Source organism: Rhinatrema bivittatum, chromosome 7 (assembly GCF_901001135.1).
Source record: "Rhinatrema bivittatum chromosome 7, aRhiBiv1.1, whole genome shotgun sequence".
Lineage (NCBI taxonomy): Eukaryota > Metazoa > Chordata > Amphibia > Gymnophiona > Rhinatrematidae > Rhinatrema > Rhinatrema bivittatum.
The window spans coordinates 77816956-77837960 of NC_042621.1; the positions used below are offsets into that span (position 1 = coordinate 77816956).

Below are 21005 nucleotides of genomic sequence, written 5' to 3' on the forward strand. Positions count from 1 at the left end.
AGGGAATTAGGTGTCCGTGAAGGAACTAGTTATGGACAGTGTTTAAAAATGGCAGAAGGAAGGCCACACAATTGCTGGCATGGTTAAAAGGGAAGTTGAGAGTCTATTAAAGCCAAAAGAACATCTTCTAAAAATAGAAAGAGGATCCAAATGGAGAAAATAAGAAAAAGCATAAGCACTGGCAAGTTAGAAGCAAAACATTGATAAAACAGGCAAAAAGACATTAAAAGTCTGCCAGAGGTAAAAATTCATAATTAAAACTTTTTCAAATATATCCGAGGGAAACCAGTGAGGGAGATGATCGATGGGCTGTTAGGGACGACAGGGCCATATCGGGAAAACTAAATGAATTCTTTGGTGTGTAGCTTACTGAGGAGGATGTGAGTGAGATACCCATGCCGGAAACAGTATTTAGTGATGATGATTAGGAGGAACTGATACAAATCATGATGAACCTGGAAGATGTAACAAGGCAAACTGACAATCTAAAGAGTAGTAAGTAACCTGGAGCAGATGGTTTATATCCCAGAATGCTGAAAGAACTAAAAAATGAAATTACAGACCCAGTATTAGTAAATTTATTTATTTATTTATTTATTTAAATACTTTTGATATACCGATACTCAAGACAGGTGTCTTATCGTACCGGTTTACATTGAAACAAGGGGTAACCAATTAACTATGAAAATAAAGTTACAAAGAACAAGGGGTTTACAGGATGGGAGAGTAGAGAGCGAAAGCACACAATTAGTATAATAAGTTATAAATAACTAAGTTTAAAATAACGGAGTTTAACATATAAACGAATGTAGCAGGCTTAGACAATAGATTAGTCTTTAGGTCTATAAAGTTGCCGTATAAAATTGTCAACTATTGTTAAAATTCGCTGTTGTACCTGAAAATTGTAGGGTGGCCAGTGTAACATCAATCTTTAAAAAGGGCTCAGGGTGATTCAGAAAACTATAGACTTCTGAGCATGACATCAGTGCCAAAAAAAAAATGGTAGAAACTATATAAAGTACAAAATTACTGAGCATATAGATAGAAATGGTTTAATGACACACAACAAACATGTATTTACCCAAAAGAAGTCTTAATTCATCATTCTGCTACATTTTTAAGGCTTTAATAAATGTGGATAATGGTGAATTGGAGGATATAGAATATCTGGATTTTCTGAAGGTGTTTGATGAGAGACTCCAGAGAAAATTTAGAGAGTTATGGGCTAGGAGGCAATATCCTATTGTGGATTGCAAACTGGTTTAGGAAATGAATTAGGACTACATGATCAATTTTCTCAATGGAGAATGGTAAATAGTAGTGTGCCCCACAGATCTGTACAGGAATCTGGAAAAGTGAGGCGATCAGATTTGCAAACGGCACAAAATGATTCCAAGTTGTTAAATCACAAGCTGATTGTAAAATTTCAGGAGGACTTTGGGAGACTTAGGCATTCAAATGGGAGATGAAATTGAATGTATACAAGTGCAAAGTGATGCATGCAGGGAAATGAATCCAAACTATAATTACATGGTAAATTTCATATTAGGAGTTACCACCTAGGAAAAGGATCTAGACAATTGGCTCAGTAAGCAGCGGTGGTCAAGAAAGCAAACAGTGTTAGGAATTATTAGGAACAGAATGGAGAATAAAACAGAGAATATCATAATACCACTGTGTATAGTTCCATAGTTTGACTACACACAGAGTAGTGTGTGCAATTCTGGTGCCCGCATCTCAAAAGAAATGTAGTGAGATTAGAAAAAGTACAAAGAAGGGTGACCAAAATGATAAAAGGGATGAAATGACTGAACTATGAGGAAAGGCTAAAGAGGTAAGGGCTCTTCAGCATGGGAATATGGTAGAAGTCTATGAAATCATAAATGGAGTAGAATGGGTTAATGCAAATTGGTTGTTTACGCCTTCAAAAAAATACTTAAACTAGGAGACACTCCATGAAATTACTAAGCACACTTAAAACAAATCAGAGAAAATATTTCTTTTACTCAACACACAATTAAGCTCTGGAATTCATTGGCAGAGGATCTGCTAAAGGCAGTTAGTGCAGTTGGGTTGAAAAAGGTTTGGACAAGTTCTCGGAAGAAAAGTCCATAAACTTTTATTAACCAGGTAGTCTTGAGAAAAGCCACTGCTTACTCCTGGGTATAAGCAGCATGGACTCTATCTACTATTTGGGATCCTGCCAGGTACTTGTGACCCAGATGGGCCACATTTGGAAACAGAATACTGGGTTTGATAGACCCTTGGTCTGACCCAGTATAGCAGTTCTTGTATCCTTGGCTTGTGTGCTAATAAATGAATATCAAAGTGTGGGTATAGCTGACAGATATTCACCCCTTTCCTCCTTCCACTGGGTATAGGAAAATTTGAGGGGTTGGGGGGAGGGGGGGGCAGGGAAGGGTTGAGGGTAGTGCTGCACTTTTTAAGAAGGGAAGGAGGGATCGAGCTGTTCAGCCTTCAACTTTTTTTTTTTTATTATTATTGAAATATTTAGTAAGCTGGTGAGCCATAAAGTTATCTGGAAATTTTATTAGGGTAACTTTTTTTTTTTTCTCAAATATATTCAGTGAAAGATACGTTGAGCTATAGTCAGCCAGATAACTTTAGCTACATAACTTTGCTCCTCACTGGTTTACTGAATATTGACTTGTTATAGGCCTATTCATAAAAGCACATTACAGCAGTAATGCATGGTATCAGCTAATAGGCTTTATTTGAAGTAATGAGAGCTGCAATAGATAATGTGCGTTGTAGTAGCGCACTCTTGTGAATCAGCCTATAAGAAGTAATATAAAAAATGTCAGTGTAAGTGATTAAATCTCGAGTTTTGTTTAATCTTGGAGTGCATAGTGTGGTTGATGTATATCTATAGCATCTTTATATGTGTATACATGTACGTGTATATAAATAGAATTATATAATATAGGGTCTAGAATGGTGGATCACCGGCAGTGCTCTGCAGTTCTATATAATAGGTTTAATAACTGAGTGGACCTAGCTGCCTGGATCTGCTATAGCTAGGGAGGCTGTGAAAGAGAGAAAACTTCAACATTGCTCAACAGCGATAACTAGTAATTGAATATGCAGACTATGTAATCTCAGGCTGAGGATTGCCACTGCAGTAGCCAACCTAACAGGCTGATGCAGAAAGATGGCTTCAGCCTAATGCATATCTTTACCCACATTTGAATGCTCATTTTGTGAGCTTAACCTTACTGCTGATGCGGCAAGGAGTTTTACGCTCACAAAATGCGCATTCTAAAATGTGAATACTGCCTAGCATCTTCATATGGAAATCCCATGCAAGTGAGAGCATTAAACGGTAGTCCCCAGTGCAGAGAGATACGCTGGCCTAACCAGGTTTTATTAATGCTGGAAACGTAACTCCTGCGTCAGAGATGGAGTTAAGTTTCCAATGCTACTGTGCAGAAACAAAAAATGCCTTCTCTTCCGCCACTTAGCTGGATAAGTAAGGACATATCCGGCTATCTAGCCTTGGTTAGCCACCGCCACTTACCAGATAAGTCCATACTTATCCAGCTAAATAGTGGCAGCTGACCATGGCCAGATAGACAAATAGGTACAATGATAAAGGGAATGGAACAGCGCCTCTATGAAGAAAGGTAAAAGAGGTTAGGGCTGTTCAGCTTGGAAAAGAGACGGCTGAGGAGGGGATATGATAGAAATCTATAAAATCATGAGGACTAGAAAGAGTAAATAGCTGATTCACATTTGCCCTTTCAGATAATAGAAGGACTAGGGGGCACTGCATAAACTTATCAGGTAGCACATTTAAAACAAATCTGAGAAAATTCTTTTTCACTCAATGCATACTTAAGCTCTGGAATTTGTTTCTGGAGGACGTGGTTAGGGCAGTCAGTGTAGCTGGTTTTAAAAAGGGTTTGGTTAAATTCCTGGAGGATAAATCCATAATCTGCTATTAATCAAGTTGACTTAGGTAATAGCTACTGCTATTACTGGCATTAGCATGGGATCTATTTAATGTTTGGGTACTTGCCAGGTACTTGAAACCTGATTTGGCCTCTGTTGGAAACAGGATACTGGGCTTGATGGACCCTCGGTCCGACCCAGTATGGCAACTTTTTGTGTTCTTATGTTCTTATCTGTCATTTTTTAATTCTCTGCATGGTCTCTCTTCCCCGGTTCTCCTCTCCCCCTCCACCCTTTCCATACTTAAAATGTACATTTGGCTTGTGCTGAACACATATATGCATTAGCTTACTGTATCAGGAGTTTTAAAAAACTGTAATCTGAGCTTTAAATACTGTGCACTGAAAACCAGCGTACATTGTAATGCTCAGATTATTATACCAGCCTGTCAGTGAGAGAAGGTGAAATTGTCTTGCCAGATAATTTCCTTTCCTTCAGGCCGATACAATATGGACACACTAAAAAAAAAAAAAAGAGCATGTCCACTTTGGCACCCACTTTCTGAACGTGCGAGCGAAACATAATGCAAATGAGGCACGCTAAAAGGAGGCACTAGGCAATTACGTGCCCTTGGCGCCTCCTTGGCCCAGGAGAGGTGGCTGTCAGCAGTTACGAAAACAGATGCTCAGTTTTACAAGCGTCCATTTTCCAAACCCACTGACAGCCATGGATTCAGAAAATGAACACTTGTAAAATTGAGCATCTGTTTTCTTAACCTGTATTTTCTGCTTTTTTGTACACTTTTTCCAGCTGCTCAGAAATTAACACTTGCCCTTGGACAAGTGCTAATTTTTGAGCGTAAAATGTGTGGGTTGACCACACATTTTTTTTCAGTATACCAGGCGAATAACTTTAGCCTTATCTACATGTATTTGCATGTGATGAGCGTTATTAGTTTCTGGGAGGGCTGGACACAACGTCTTCGTGCTAAACACCTTACTGTATAAGGGGTAGTGGATGCGCGTCCAAATCACGTAAAATGGTGCGCTAGCCCGGGCGCACTTTACTGTATACAGCCAGACCAGTCCAGCCACATGGATTATGCCCCCAGCTAGCAGATGAAGACAAGAGAACTGGTTTGCTGACGACATATCTTACAGGATCCTGTGCTGCTATTAGCCTGCCATTATTCTATGTAACAAGTTCAAACAGAAGTGAATTTACATTGCCCAAAACCTTCAACCAGAGGTCTTCCAGGAATCAAGAAGTATAACGAACAAGGATAGAAACCTATGTATAAACCCATAGTATCTTACCTGTAAAAATCCCACAGAGACCCAAATAAAAATGAAAATAGTCTTCCAATGTGCAGTAATGCTGAGAAATCCATTGGCAGAAAGGGAGGGTTTAGGACTAATCTCTGGCAGTATTCAATGAAAAGAAATTATGGGAAGTACCCAAGATGTAGCCCTCTACTTTGTGGACTTTGCCAACCCCACTCTTAAAACTCTTGAACCAAAGGAAGATTACTCCCTAGCTCATCATCCCAACGATAATGCTTAGTAAAAGAATGTAATAAAGATAACGTCATCGCCTTGCAAATATCCTGAAGTAGTGACATGTGAAATTCAGCCCAAGACGCAGCCCCTGCCCTGGTGGAATGGGCTCTCAGCCTTTGGGAAGCTGAAGATGCTTGTCAGCATAAGCCACATAATGATCTCCTTAATCCAGTACCTTGGAGGAAGCTTCTCTTCTTGCACTATTAAAGTACAAAACGTTGACCTGATTTTGTGAGGTTATTAGTCACTTTCAAGTATCTCAAGATCCTCTTTACATCCAAACAGTGCAATTGACCTTAATCTCCACCATGTGAATTTCTGTGAAAGGACGGCAGCCACACTTCTTGATTAAGGTGAAAAGCAGACACTACTTTGGGGGAAAAAAAGGAAGGCACAGTGTGAATAGAAATCACCTCATCTGAAGTAGACAGAAAAGGCTCCCTATAAGAAAGAAAAACGTCTAGTGCAGCAAATCACCACTAAAAATACTGATTTAAGAATTAGCAATTTGATTGAAGCTTCCCTTAATGGGTCAGATGGCCTGCCAAAAATTTCAAAACCACGTTAGATTCTCAAGAAGGGACTAGAAACCTGTATGGGGTGTGGGGGGCATCTCAGTATTTTTAGATGAGAAGATAAAGATCTGCCACCTCTAACATGCAATTGTTGCTCTCTGTTTCTTTAATGAATTCAGGGTAAACCCTTTATTCAGTCCCTTCTGGAGGGAACTCCAGAATGGAAGGTGGTAAGGCCCTTATGGCAAATTCACCCCTCTCTGTGCAAAAACTTCAAAAACATCTCCAAATCCTGACATGCCAAGGAAGAAGAAGACTTCCTTGCCTGCAAGAGCGTATTTACAACCCCCTGAAAGTAAGCTCTTTCTGCTAAATGCTCTTTCTCAAGGGCCATGCAGTAAGAGAATTGACCTGGGTCCATGTGAAGAACTGATATAACAGATCCCTGGTTAATGGAAACACAAGGGATCCTCTTCCAACATCCTGACCAGATATGCCAAACAGACACCTCGACCAATCTGGAGCCACTAAAATCAAACCACAATGTTCAGATATTCTCTGAACTGCTCTTCCTATTAACGGCCACAATGAAATACAAAGAGGGCACATGAGCATTTCTGAATCAGGGCATCCACCCTTGACAATCCATTTTCATCGACTGAAATAGCTGTGCACCTTTGTATTGCTGTTAGAAGCCATTGAATCCATCACCGGCCTTCCCCCACCTGACTAGAATCGGGGGAAAGACCTTCTCTGACAGAGACCATTCACCCGGAGCCATGGAGTTCCATCTGAGAAATTCTGCCTGCACATTCTCCACTCCTGCTATGTGAGCTGCCAAGATCATTCGCACATTTCCCTCTACCCATTTCATTGAGCAACTTGCCTCTAGAGCTACTTGGGGACTCTCGACTCCCCTCTGGTGATTTACAAAAGTTTAGTTTAGTTTATTGTTGTTTATATACCGATGTATCAAACGGACCATCACACCGGTTTACAAAGATTACAATATTACAAGAAAATACAATAATTCATAAAATAGTAACAGCTAAAAACTACGCAGGGTAAGAAAATAAATTAGCTGTTAAAACGAATGAAATAAAACTCATAAAACCTAGTCAACATAAGAGCATAATAAAGCATTAAATACAAAATATGTAATAAAACAATCATAAAACCAAAAACTAGTACAAATGTTGGTAGCCTTTGCTACTACTATCGCATTGTCATGAATCTCACCACTTTTCCCTTCAAAAGAGGAGTGAAATGTAGAAGTGCAAACCTTATGGCCCTCGTTTTCAAACAAGTGATCTACCGTTTGCTCTCCTCCTAAGACTAAACACCTTGAGCCACTTGACTTAGACAATGTGCTCACTAATCTACCAGGATGGCAATGATTGCTACTGTTCATTCTGGGGAATTAAGACCCAGTCCCACGTCTAGATTCTTGGTATTCAGCCACCAATCCAGGCTCCTTCTCTTTTGGTTCAGCAACCCCAATTTCTGGGAATAATCCTGAGAGGAGAACAAGATAGTCTGCAAGAGGTGCATATGAGCCCTTGCCCAAAGAACAAGATCCAGTGTGACTACCATGGCTCCCAGGACCTGCAAGTACTCCCAAGATATGGGACTCGGAAACCTCAACAGAACTCTCACCTGACCCTGTAACTTCAAGGTCCTTTCCCTGGTTAAGTAAACATGACCCAGACACATGTCAAATCATGTTCCTAAATATTCCAGGATTTGGGATGGATGCAACCTTCCTTTGAAGTTTACCATCCAGCCTAGGGCTTGTAAAAAAAAAAAAAAATCTCATCACCCTGGTGTAGCCACTTTACTCTCCTGAATTGATTTTGCCCACATCAACTTGAGGGAGTATTGAGAGGGGAAGGTTTTTCTAGTGGCTCAAGAGGATCGGTAAATATAGCTTCCTGGGTAATATTGGGACTTAAAAGTTAGGGGAGAGGTGACATGGTAAGGTAAATTAATTTTTAGTGTGTGCAAAAAGCTAGGAAAGATAGATCATTTAGTTTGTGTGTGCGCCTTGATTTAAAAAAAAAAAAAAAAAAAAGAGGCTAGGAAGATAGATAATTACTTTTTGTATGTGTATGTTCCTTGATTAAAAACAACTAATGAGCCAATGTAATAAGCTTACCTAAGCCATCTGCAATTTTTCGTACCAATTTTTGTGTAGGTGTTTCGGTGCTAACCTTACTCATGTATGTAATATAGGTTTTAATGCCAAAAAAACCTGCATAAAAATTGGAGTGAAAATACGTGGTTGGTTTAACGCGGACCCATGCAAATACTATGCAAACGAAGCAATTAGCTATTAATCCAGAGAGCTGCGTTAGCCAGGAGAGCTGTTAGTGCCTCTCTTACACACTATTTTTAGCGCCTGGGTCACGGCAGAAGTAAAAGTTAAAGCATCTGTCTAAGATATGTAGAACACTCCTGGAATAAACCATGCCAACTGTAATTGTACACTTTCCAGTATGCCTGTAAATCTGAAGCTGAAACATGGCAGAACAGCAGCGAGTTTGGAATGAGCTTTGGGAAATTGTAAAAGTATTCAACCCCCTAAAAAAATCGTCAGATTTGTGTGGCTTGCAAGTAACACACAGATTGTTCAAGACAGTATGTGTATTGCAAACCAGTATGCTCTTAAAGTAAATTTTCAAAGTCACAATTTATTATTTCTCTGAATTTTTGGTAAAATAAAAAATGCTGCTTACATAGGTATTTAACCCCTGTACTGTGGAAGCTGCAAGTTTACACAGATGAAAAATATTGCCCTAACAATTGGCTTACAATTGGTCTCTACCTATGAATCATTAAAAAAGGTCAGTTTTTCTGGATAAAACCCCTAATTGCAGTACCACTGGTCAGATTGTGAATCTGAAGGAAAGCTGTGAAAATGAAGGCCAAAGAGCCCTCTAAAGAAATTACAGATAAAGTTATAGACATGTACAGGATAGGAAAAGGCTACAAAATAATATCCAAGTGCTTGGATGTCCCAGTGAGCACTGCTGGATCAACTGTGAGGAAATGGAAGCTGCATCATATCACCCAGACACTGCCTAGACAAGGCCATCCCTCAAAACTCCGTGTCAAAGCAAGAAGGAGACTCATGAGATAAGCCATAGAGAGGCCAACAATCACTTTGAAGGAGCTACAGAGTTCAGTGCTCAGATGAAACAAAAATGGAGCTTTTAGGCCAAAATTCAAAACACTATGGGGTAGATTTTAAAAGCTGCGTGAGCACGTCCATGTGCGCGCGCTACCTGGCGAGCAGACATGGACATGCGATTTTATTTTATCCGTGCTGCCTTCCCCCATTCCCTCCCCCCTAGCCTGACCTTCCCACCCCTTCCCCTAAACTCCCCCCCCAGCCCTACTCTAACCCCCCCTGACTTTTATCTTACCTTTTGCGCCTGCTTCCAGGTAGGCACAGGTTGCGCGCGCTGGCAGCCTGCCGGCACGCGATTCTCTGACACAGCAGCAATGGCTGTTGTCAGAGAATCTGACTGACCTAAGACTGGAACCCTGCCTTCTTACCCTCTGACGAAAACTTAAGACTTGGCTTTTCCTCCAAGCCTTCCCCTAATTTCTAAAGTGTTCAATCCAGACTCAGCCCAACTGATGGGACGTTCGCACTAGTTTCATTACTGTTCATATGTATTTTTATCCCTAGTTAATTTTGTCTTACTTCTTCCCGGCTACTGTAGCCCCCAAGTTTAATCTCCTTGTTATATGTAACTTTGCTTCGGTTCTCTTGTTTGGTTAATTAGTTATTCCCCTAAGTTCCATGTAAACCAGCCTGATATGAATCCCTTCATGAAGACCAGTATAGAAATATGTTAAATAAATAAATAAAATAAATCTAGAAGTACTTCTGTTTTTGTGAAAGCCTGATAGAGTTTTTAAAAATACTGTTTATAACTTATTTGTGGTAGGTAAGATATCACCGAAGGTAAAGCAGGATCATGTTTTTAAAATTATCCGTGTTACTAGAGTACTAGCTAAATCCCACAATAGACGTGCAGTGAAATGAGCATTGTATTGCCTAAGGCGGGCTCTTTCATTCCTTCCCAAGCATCTCTCCCAGCCCATTTCCATCTCCCTTGGGCAGCACTCTTTCTCCCCCAGTCCTTTTTCCTCTCATCCCCCCCCCCCCCATCCCATTCTCTCCTCCTTTCTCTTCTACCAGCCACTCCTCATTCTCCACTCCACCCGCACCCTCTCCTGGGCTCTAGCTGCTTTCCCCTCTTAGCATGAACGGGACAGCAGCACTTGCATCATGCTACAGCTGCCTCTGGAGAAGTGTATATATGCCATGAAATGAGCTCATGTGGCTGGATGCCATGTACACGTGTAGGGTTCATTAGTTGACCAACATTGGGTTCTGTTGTGTAGAATGAATGTTTAGTATGTCAGAGGAAATCTGTGTAAATTTGTGCTTCGAAGATCCTTATGTAGTGTAACTTTAACTTTTAATTAAATGGGTGCTTAATTTCAAGCAGAACCTATCTTTGCTTCATGAATTTTAATGCCTCGCTAATCTGATTAGGTGCCTGCAGCCAGTTAACGGCTAACTCTAATGGCGTGATATTAGACAACCAGCCTGTAGTTAAAAAGAGAAGAGGACGACGGAAGAACGTGGAGGGCGTTGACATCCTTTTTATGAACCGAAATAAAGCACCCAATCATGTAAGTGTATAGGATTCCTCTAACCATACGAAATGTTTTTGTGCGGTTTGTATCAGTCTGCCAAATAAACTCAGTTTTTCTGGTCTTGAATAATTTACATGTTTTGGCATGTAGGGAGGGAGAGGTTTTTCTCCTGACTAAAGTGACAGTAGAATTCATGGTAATATGAATACAGTTGCTTCTGATAATCTCTTGTTGCTCGCATCTCTTTGCTAATTCTGCTTTTCACCTTTCAGGGGTTGCTGCAAACAGTAGCCTTTGCCACAGCTATTCGACACCATTCTTTTGTTCCCCTCCCTCTCTAAAGATGGTAATTGTATAACAGCCAGCATAGGACTAAAGCAGGCTTAATGCGCAGAAGTCCATTTTGCAGATTTGTGGGTTGTCTCACTACATGCCTGCACATACCTGCAGAAAGTTACGCCTTCTCCTGGGCAGGTGTAATGTTCGTTCTCACAGGACAAGCAGGATGGTTGTCCTCACAAATGGGTGACATCGAGGATGGAGCCCACCACGGAAAACTTCTGTCAAAGTTTAAACAGAACTTTGACTGGCCCCTACTGGGCATGCCCAGCAAGGCACTGACCCTGCAGCCAGCAGGGGTCTCCCTTCAGTCTTCTTTTTTCCGTGCAGCAGTTGCCACGCGGTGAAAGGAGCTCTCTTACCACGTTCCTGACAGGAATTCGGTATTTTTCTTTCCGAAGAAAATTTGCCCCTCAGGGGGTCTCCCTTCGACAAATTTTTGTCACCTCCGCGGAAACCGGTAAGTTTTTTGCCTTTTTTCTTCGACTACCGTCGAATTTGGCCCTCGAGGCCTGTTGGCAATTACCGAGCCCGCGACTAAATTTGGCCTTAAGCCATGACGACGGGATTCCGTCGATGCCCGGATTGTACCCGGACTATGTCAATCACAGACCCCCATAGGGTTTGTGTTTTGTGTTTGGGTAGTGAGCATGATGTCCTGACTTGCACCAAATGTGCCCTAATGACACCTAAGGGTCGCAAAGCCAGGATGGAGAAGATGGGGCTCCTCTTCCATGCACCCACCCCAACGCCATCGATAGCATCGACGTCATCGGAACCGGCACCGTCGAAGTTGCACCACCATCGTCAACCCTCCGGTGACCGTCCACCATCGATGACTTCTTGGCCGTCGACTCCTGTCCCCTCCCCGGATGAGCGAGGAGACCGGAAGGACAAGCATCGCCATCGACGGCACAAGTCTCGGCCTGTCGAGGATCCACAGTCATCGACCTCTGAACAAGCCGAGCCACCGACTAAGAGGCCTCGTTCAGACTTGGCACCGTCCACGTCTCGTTCGCAGGCATCGAGGAAACCCTCACCCTCTCGGGGTGTGGGAGCCGTGATCCCACCGGTTACGGTGGTCCCTCCGGCTCTGCCTCAGCCTCCCTCTCCCGTCGAGCCGGGTATTGTTACCCCTGGTCTCCGGGCAGAACTGGACCGGCTGGTCCAGGAGGCCATCGAGAAAGCGATGCAAAGATTCCAACCTCCATTGGCACCGTCTCCGGCACCGATTCCGGCACCGCCACCGGCACCGACCCCGGCACCGACTCCGCCACCGAGGAAGGAACCGACCACCGAACCTTTGGTGGAAGCGCTGGCACCGCTACTACAACGTATGGAGGCACTTGTACATGCCCTCCCATCGATAATTCCAGTAGCACCGACAGCGCCATCGTCTCCGACTGGATTTTCATCGGCGGGAGAAACACCGTTCCTGATTCCCCCTTCTGGGGTGGTCCCATCGGTGCCTTCTCGAATATCTCCACCGATTTATCCTTTGGCTCCATCGGTTCCAAGACCGGCACCGACTCCATCGGCAGCACCGAAACCCTCGATGCCGTTCCCAGTACCGATTGTACCACCGGTTCCTCCAAGGTTTCCTTCGATGCCTTCGGATCCTCAACCAGGTCCATCGGGGCTTCAACCCCCAAGTGATCCCTAAGATACCTGGGGTGATGATACATCTTCTGACACAGATTTACCATCACCGCCTTCTCCTACAGAGAGTAGAAAAAGATCTCCTCCAGAGGATCTCTCCTTTATTAATTTTGTAAAGGAGATGTCCGAAATTGTACCTTTTCAGCTGCAATCTGAGACCGATGACAGACACCAGATGATGGAACTGCTTCAATTTTTGGACGCTCCAAAAATCATCGCTTCCATCCCCATTCACCAGGTGTTTCTCGATCTCTTAAAGAAAAACTGGGAATCTCCTTCATCTGTATCACCAGTTAACAAGAAGGCTGACTCCACATACCTCGTCCAGTCAACACCAGGCTTTCAAAAGCCTCAACTGGATCATCGCTCTGTTGTGGTGGAGTCCGCACAAAGAAAAGCCAAGCGTCTCAAGCCACACTCCTCCACTCCGCCGGTCAAGGACAATAAATTCCTAGACAGTGTGGGACGGAAAGTGTACCATGGAGCTATGCTGATTTCTCGCATAGCCTCATATCAACTCTACATGATGCAATATAACAGAGCCATCCTTAAACAGATGCAAGATTTTGCTGACACATTACCTGACCAATACCAGCCACAGCTTCAGGCCCTTCTTAATAAAGGGTTTGAAGCGGGGAAGCACGAGATCAGAACGGCTTATGACATCTTCGATGCCTCCACAAAGGTTTCAGCTACTGCCATCTCGGCCAGACGTTGGGCTTGGTTAAAGTCATCCAACCTTCGCCCAGAGGTCCAGGATCGTTTAGCGGATTTACCCTGCTTAGGGGACAATTTGTTTGGAGAACAAATTCAGCAAATAGTAGCTGAATTGAAAGATCACCACGAGACGTTGAAACAACTTTCTTCTGTTCCGTCTGAGGTTTCCTCCAAACAACCACTTAAGAAGGATTCTAAGAAGTCGTTCTTTCGGCCACGCCGTTACTACCCTCCATCGGCCAGGCCTCGTCCAGCTCGATCCTCTACTAGGCCTCAGCCGCGTCAGCCTAGGAAACAAAGGCCTACTGTAGCCCCTCCTCCTGGGCCTGCGGTTGGCCTTTGACTCCCCTGTAGAGAACACATGCCAAACCCCTCTTCCAGACATTCCTGTAGGAGGTCGACTGTACCATTTTCTACAACCTTGGTTGCAGATCACCTCAGATCAGTGGGTGCTAACAATTATCGCACAGGGTTACCACCTCAACTTCATAACTCTTCCGGCAGACTCCCCGCCTCTTCAAGCGTGGAGTCTATCCACCCATTTGGCTCAATTACAACAGGAAGTGTCTCTTCTTCTGCAATCAAATGCTATAGAACCCGTTCCTCCCTCTCAACGAGGCAAGGGATTCTATTCCAGATACTTCCTAATACCAAAGAAATCAGGGGGACTACGTCCCATTTTGGACCTTCGAGCCCTCAACAAATACCTTCAAAAAGAGAAGTTCAAAATGGTAACCCTAGGCGCGCTGCTCCCTCTGCTACAAAGAGGGGATTGGCTGTGCTCTCTCGACCTCAAGGACGCTTATACCCACATTGCGATCACACAATCCCATCGCAAATATCTGCGGTTTCTTGTAGGCCACGACCATTATCAATACCGTGTCCTACCTTTCGGTCTGGCTTCTGCCCCACGAGTCTTTACCAAATGCCTCGTAGTGGTAGCAGCATTCTTAAGGAAGGAAGGTGTCCACGTCTACCCCTACCTGGACGATTGGCTAATCAGGGCCTCCACCCAACAGATAGCTCAATCCTCCCTAAAATTGACAATTCAAACACTCCTTTCCTTAGGGTTTCTTGTCAATTACGAGAAATCTTGCTTAGTCCTGTCTCAAACCTTATTCTTCATTGGAGCAGACTTGGACACCTTACAGGCAAAGGCTTACCTTCCTCTTCAGAGGGTCCACACCCTAATGTCCCTGGCTCGCCAGCTCCAGTCTCAGAACACTGCCACGGCTCGCCAGTTCCTCATTCTCCTAGGACACATGGCATCCTCGGTTCAAGTCACTCCCATGACCCGACTAGCCATGAGAGTAACACAATGGACTCTACGACACCAATGGATTCAAGCTTTTCAGCCTCTGTCCTCCATAGTCACAGTCACACAAGCGCTGCGCCTATCCTTAACCTGGTGGACGACTCAGGTCAACCTCCTTCAGGGCTTACCTTTTCTTCCACCGGACCCGCAAGTAATCCTAACCACCGACGCTTCTCACATCGGTTGGGGAGCCCATGTGGACGACTTTCAAACCCAAGGGTTATGGTCCAAAGAGGAAGCCGAACACCAGATCAATTTCCTGGAACTTCGAGCAATCCGCTATGCGCTCCGCACTTTCAAAGATCATCTTGTTCATCAGATAATCTTAATCCAGACGGACAACCAAGTGGCCATGTGGTACATAAACAAGCAGGGAGGCACAGGCTCCTTCCTTCTGTGTCAGGAAGCTGCGCAGATCTGGGCGGAAGCCCTCTCCCACTCCATGTACCTCAGGGCCACTTACCTGCCGGGAGTAGACAATGTATTGGCAGACCAGCTGAGCCGTGTCTTCCACCCACACGAGTGGTCACTCGATCCTCTGGTAGCGACCTCTCTGTTTCACAAGTGGGGTTCTCCCCGCATAGACCTCTTTGCGTCCCCTCAGAACCACAAAGTGGACGATTACTGCTCTCTCATTCGGAGCCAGCACTCTCGGCCGAGGGATGCATTCTCCCTCAAGTGGACAACCGGTCTGCTCTATGCATTCCCTCCACTTCCTCTTGTGTCAAAGACTCTCGTGAAGCTACGCCAGGACGGAGGAACCATGATCCTGATAGCACCTTACTGGCCACGCCAAGTATGGTTTCCAATACTCCAGGATCTCTCCATCCACAGGCACATTCCTCTGGGAAAGGACCCGCATCTGCTCACTCAAAACGACGGATGCCTCCTCCATCCCAACCTCCAAGCCTTGTCCCTGACGGCATGGATGTTGAAAGGTTAGTCCTTCAACCATTTAACCTTTCAGATTCCGTTTCTCGAGTCCTGATAGCTTCACGAAAGCCTTCCACAAGAAAGTCTTACTCATACAAATGGAAAAGGTACACATCATGGTGCACTTCTCAGTCCCTTGATCCCCTTTCCTGTCCAATCTCCAAATTCTTGGACTATTTATGGCATCTCTCTGAATCAGGTCTTAAAACCTCTTCTATCAGAATGCATGTCAGTGCGGTAGCCGCCTTCCATAAGGGTATTGGGGGTAATCCTATTTCAGTGCAACCCCTAGTAACACGCTTTCTTAAGGGCTTACTCCATCTAAAGCCACCCTTGCGTCCTCCGGCCCCCTCCTGGGACCTTAACCTGGTTCTTGGTCGTCTAATGAAACCTCCTTTCGAACCTCTGCACTCCTGTGACTTGAAATATCTCACTTGGAAAGTGTTATTCCTTTTGGCTGTTACTTCAGCTCGCAGGGTTAGTGAATTACAGGCCCTAGTTACCTATCCGCCTTACACTAAGCTCCTGCAGGACCGGGCGGTACTCCGCACTCACCCTAAATTTTTACCTAAGGTAGTTTCGGAGTTTCATATCAATCAATCTATCGTACTACCTATCTTTTTTCCCAGGCCCCACTCCAACTCTGGAGAGCAGACCCTGCATACCCTAGACTGTAAACGGGCTCTAGCTTTTTATCTAGACCGTACAGTTTCCCACAGGAAGAGCACTCAATTATTCGTCTCTTTCCATCCTAATAAGTTGGGACAACCTGTGGATAAGCAGGCTCTTTCTTCCTGGTTGGCGGACTGCATTTCTTTTTGCTATGAGCAAGCTGGCATTCCTTTTCAAGACCGTGTTAAAGCACACTCTGTGAGGGCCATGGCGACATCAGTGGCACACCTTCGATCGGTGCCGCTTCCTGACATCTGCAAAGCTGCAACCTGGAGTTCTCTCCATACTTTTGCAGCCCATTATTGTTTGGACAAGGCTGGAAGACAGGACTCCATCTTCGGCCAGTCTGTCTTGCGTAACCTTTTTCCAACCTGATGTACCAACACCCTTCCACCTACCCGGTAGGGTGCGGATGCCCTTTCCCAAATTTCTCCTCAGTTGTTGTGCCTGCTGCACACCGTTGGGTACATTTGGTGCAAGTCGGGACATCCTCAGCTCGGTACTCACCCATTTGTGAGGACAACCATCCTGCTTGTCCTGTGAGAAAGCAAATGTTGCTTACCTGATGTAACAGGTGTTCTCACAGGACAGCAGGATGTTAGTCCTCACGAAACCCGCCCGCCTCCCCGCGGTGTTGGGTTCGTTTTATTTTTACTTTCTAGGCACTGCCTGTAGCTTTGAAAATCAGACTGAAGGGAGACCCCTGCTGGCTGCAGGGTCAGTGCCTTGCTGGGCATGCCCAGTAGGGGCCAGTCAAAGTTCTGTTTAAACTTTGACAGAAGTTTTCTGTGGTGGGCTCCATCCTCGATGTCACCCATTTGTGAGGACTAACATCCTGCTGTCCTGTGAGAACACCTGTTACATCAGGTAAGCAACATTTGCTATATTTATATTTACATGTAAATGCATGTAAATGATTTCCCCACATCAGGTAAGTATTTGTGAAATGAGGTTTTGCACATACTTTTACACGCATATCCTCCTCATTGATGTTCAAAGCAAACAAAATTTTATACGCATAAGTCGCTTTGAAAATCAAGTACTTAACGACCTTTAATATTTATTTACTTATCCATGCCTTGTGTGCATTCTAAAAACCGTCTTGCATGCCTTTTTTAGGATTCTTCAAATCAACCATGCAAACATGTGAAAAACGTGCATCCAAACTGGGCGCTCGATGCAATAGGAAAATGAGCCACTGCACTAAAAAGGACCCGCTGGGGATAAATTGTGCATCCCTAGCATGTCCACAGCGTCGGGCCCCCAGTAGACGTGGCTGTGCGAGGGTTAGGAAAATGGATGCTCAATTTTACGAGTATCCATTTTCCTAACCCGTGCACAGCCACAGGTTAGGAAAAGGGTCTTTCGTAAATTGAGCATCCGTTTTCCTAACCTGAGCACTGTCGAGACTTTTTTTTTTATTTCATGTTGCTGCTTCCTGTGGTTCCTCCTGATTAGTATCGCAACGTTAAGTCGGGGGAACCACTGAAAAGCAGTATTTTCTGCTTTTCTGTTCAGTTTTTAGGGCGCCTCAAGACTTAATGCCAGCTCCGGAGCTGGCGTTAATTTTTGAGGGTTAAAATGTGCGCGACTGGCGCAAATTTTTTTTTTTTTTTTTTTTTACATATAGCCTCCTCAACATGGCATTTACATGTAATGAGTGCTGTTAGCTTCGCGCTAATAGCACTCATTACATGTAAATGCATCAGGGGTTATGGATGCGGGTCCAAAATGTGCGCCCAACTGTAGGTTAACCTGTGCGCTAGCCTGAGCACACAGTATTGCATTGGCCTGATGGTGTACATAAGCCTTTGAAGCCACATGGCTCCCAGACTTCAGAAATGGCTGTCGTATGGTATCAAAAGCTCGTGTACCTCCAGGGTTGGAGCTGCAGAGGGAGGAAGGTCTCTCAGCCATCACTAGAGGTGGAAAATGAGGTCCATGGCTGATTTCTGGAGGGAGTTGCGGTTAGTGGCGCCTGGCGGAGGACTGTTGCTACAACAACTGGGCTGAGTTGGGAGGAGAATATAAAACTGGAGAAAAATCCCAGGTAGTTGCAAATGAGGGCTCATGGCACTGTAGCCCAGTAGTGGCCGGTTCAGATTGAGCTAGAGGTCCAAAGGAGCTGGAGGAAACTGCCACATTGTCACGCCACCTTCGAGAATTCAACCTGTGAATAATTTTGTCTTCCTAATACAAGTGCTAAGGCAGTCTTTAAAGAATCGAGTTTTGCAGGTCTTTCTCCTCAGGTTTGGAGCGCAGGGTATGCCTTCTAATGTGGCAAGGTCAGAGTTCAGTGGAATTGCAGATCTCGCAATGTTTTCATCATGTGACTTGGCTCTTGCTTCTCCTCCTCTGTTGCATTCTGTTTTCCACACATTCCTTCAGCATGGGTTTGCAGTAAGGCTATTTTGGGCAGTTTTTCTTTATCAGTGACTACTGATGTCTCTTAGCTGGATTGAAGGGGCACAGAGTAAGACAGAACCATAGAAATCAATAGAGAGAGGTAATTAGCAATAGTTTGGTGCATCTGAGGAAAGTCTCGGAGATGTCGGAGATGGCGACCGGCGCCAAAGCCCCGCCGGGGGAAGGTAAGGTCACTGCCCGCCCTCCACACCCGGGAGACCCCAGCGCCAACCGCGCTCCCAAAGCACCGAAAACCTGCAAAATAAAACCGGCGCATAACCGCGCCAAGGCCCGCCCACACCACTACCTGAGACCCAATCAGGGTCAGCCGGGCAGACCTTTTAAATCCAGCGCTGAGAAGCGCCATCTTCCTCTTCGCTGCCGCTCCCGATCGTGACTGCAGACCTGCGCGACCGGCGCCAAAGCCCCGCCGGGGGAAGGTAAGGTCACTGCCCGCCCTCCACACCCGGGAGACCCCAGCGCCAGCCGCGCTCCCAAAGCGCCGAAAACCTGCAAAACAAAACCGGCGCATAACCGCGCCAAGGCCCGCCCACACCACTACCTGAGACCCAATCAGGGTCAGCCAGACAGACATTTAAGCCTCACTCTACCAGGCGCCGCGCGCCGAAGGAGCGCGACAAAGGGGCCTGCTCCTTTGTGCGCCCCTTCGTGCAGCCCCTGAGGACAGAGGACCGTGGTCTCGTCAAACGTTATCCCACTTCAATACGTCTCCCTCACCTACAAACATCCCCCAAACATTTGGCTTCACCAGTCAACAAACAAAATCACATATCACCCTATCCCTTTAAGGACCACAAACGCTTCACCCTCAGCGGCCAATATTCATCGCCTGCCACAGCAATCTCAGAATTTCTCCATCTTTTCCGATCCCAATCCTCCCACACTGGCCACCTTCCAAAGGACATTCAACTCGACAGGCCCATCACCACAACCTTAAAACCCTATCTCCAATCATGATCACTCCCTTCACCCAACTGCTAGGCCTCACACTATTTTCGTTAACATTATTCAATGCGCAATCACTAACAAAGAAATCAGTAATACTAAACGACTACCTCACCGATGTGAAACTGGATATATGCGCAATTACTGAGACCTGGCTTAAACCCTCAGACTCTGCAATAATTAACCAACTACCCACAGAGACATATAACTTCTTCTCCATTCCACGCCAGGGAAGAAAAAAAGGAGGAGGTATCCTCCTAGCCACAAAAAAGGACCTCAGATTCACTCAGCACTCCACCAATACAAACTCTAAACTTGAAATTGGCTTCTTCTCTTCAGACAAACTACAAATTCTACTTGTCTACGCCCCTCCAGGTGTCCTGGAAACGGACGCCTCTCCTCTGGTCGAACTAACCACATCCCTCATCAATCTGGATGCTCCAGCCATAATCTTAGGAGACTTTAACCTCCACGTCGACAACTCTAAACTATCACCCAACTGCGAAGCCTTACTCACAGCATACTCCGCTCTAGGTTTCACTCAACTAGTCAACAAACCCACACACAAAGCTGGCCACACGCTTGACCTCATCTTCGTCAATACAGCAATCAAACCTGTTCAGCACCCCACTTACACGAAGGTCCCTTGGTCAGATCACTCCCTCATAACATCTTCATTCTCAATAAAAGACACCAGTCCACCTCGCATACCCTCCCCCTGCTTCACTTACAGGAAAACATGCTCCATGGAAGATCTTAGCAATCACTTATCATCACATCTCACTCAAGTAGACCTCACCAATCCTAATTCAGCTCTACGTTCTTGGAACAACATCACGGAATCCATTGCCAACAAGCTATGCCCTCTTAACAACAAAAAAAACCGCACCCCAATTCATCCAAAAGACAACCGTGGTTTACCCCAGAGCTAAAAAATCTCAAACTACTGCTAAGACAAAACGAGGCTAAATGGCGCAAAAACCCAAGCACCACCACGCTATCTACCTATAAATCAACTCTTCAACAATACAAATCCAATACACTAAGATCCAAGAGGAACTATTACGCATCCAAGATCCACCACCTAGTCTTCGATGCTAAAGCCCTCTTTAGCTACGTTTCTAACCTCACACAAACAAGCCCTCCAGAAATAGCTCTCACCCAAGCTAAATCTAAAGCGGAAGAACTAGCTATATTTTTCAACAACAAAATCAGCAAACTTCTAACCCAGCTTCCCTCTAACACCGTTTATACATCAACCTCACCTCAGACTGCCGTCAACAACACCCGCTTAGCTGAACTGGAACTCACTTCCTCCATCGATATCCAAGATATTCT

General features: G+C 44.9%; 1 protein-coding gene across 10 annotated transcripts in view; it reads left to right on the top strand.

Annotated features, from left to right (window-relative positions):
• CHD9 (chromodomain helicase DNA binding protein 9) overlaps positions 1 to 21005 on the top strand; it is a 406054-nt gene that overhangs the window by 353816 nt on the left and 31233 nt on the right. For all 10 annotated transcript variants that reach the window (XM_029608540.1, XM_029608542.1, XM_029608543.1 and 7 more), the window contains one exon: positions 10557 to 10696. In XM_029608540.1, coding sequence (XP_029464400.1) covers positions 10557 to 10696 — 140 coding nt within the window. The remainder of the gene's footprint in view (positions 1 to 10556; positions 10697 to 21005) is intronic.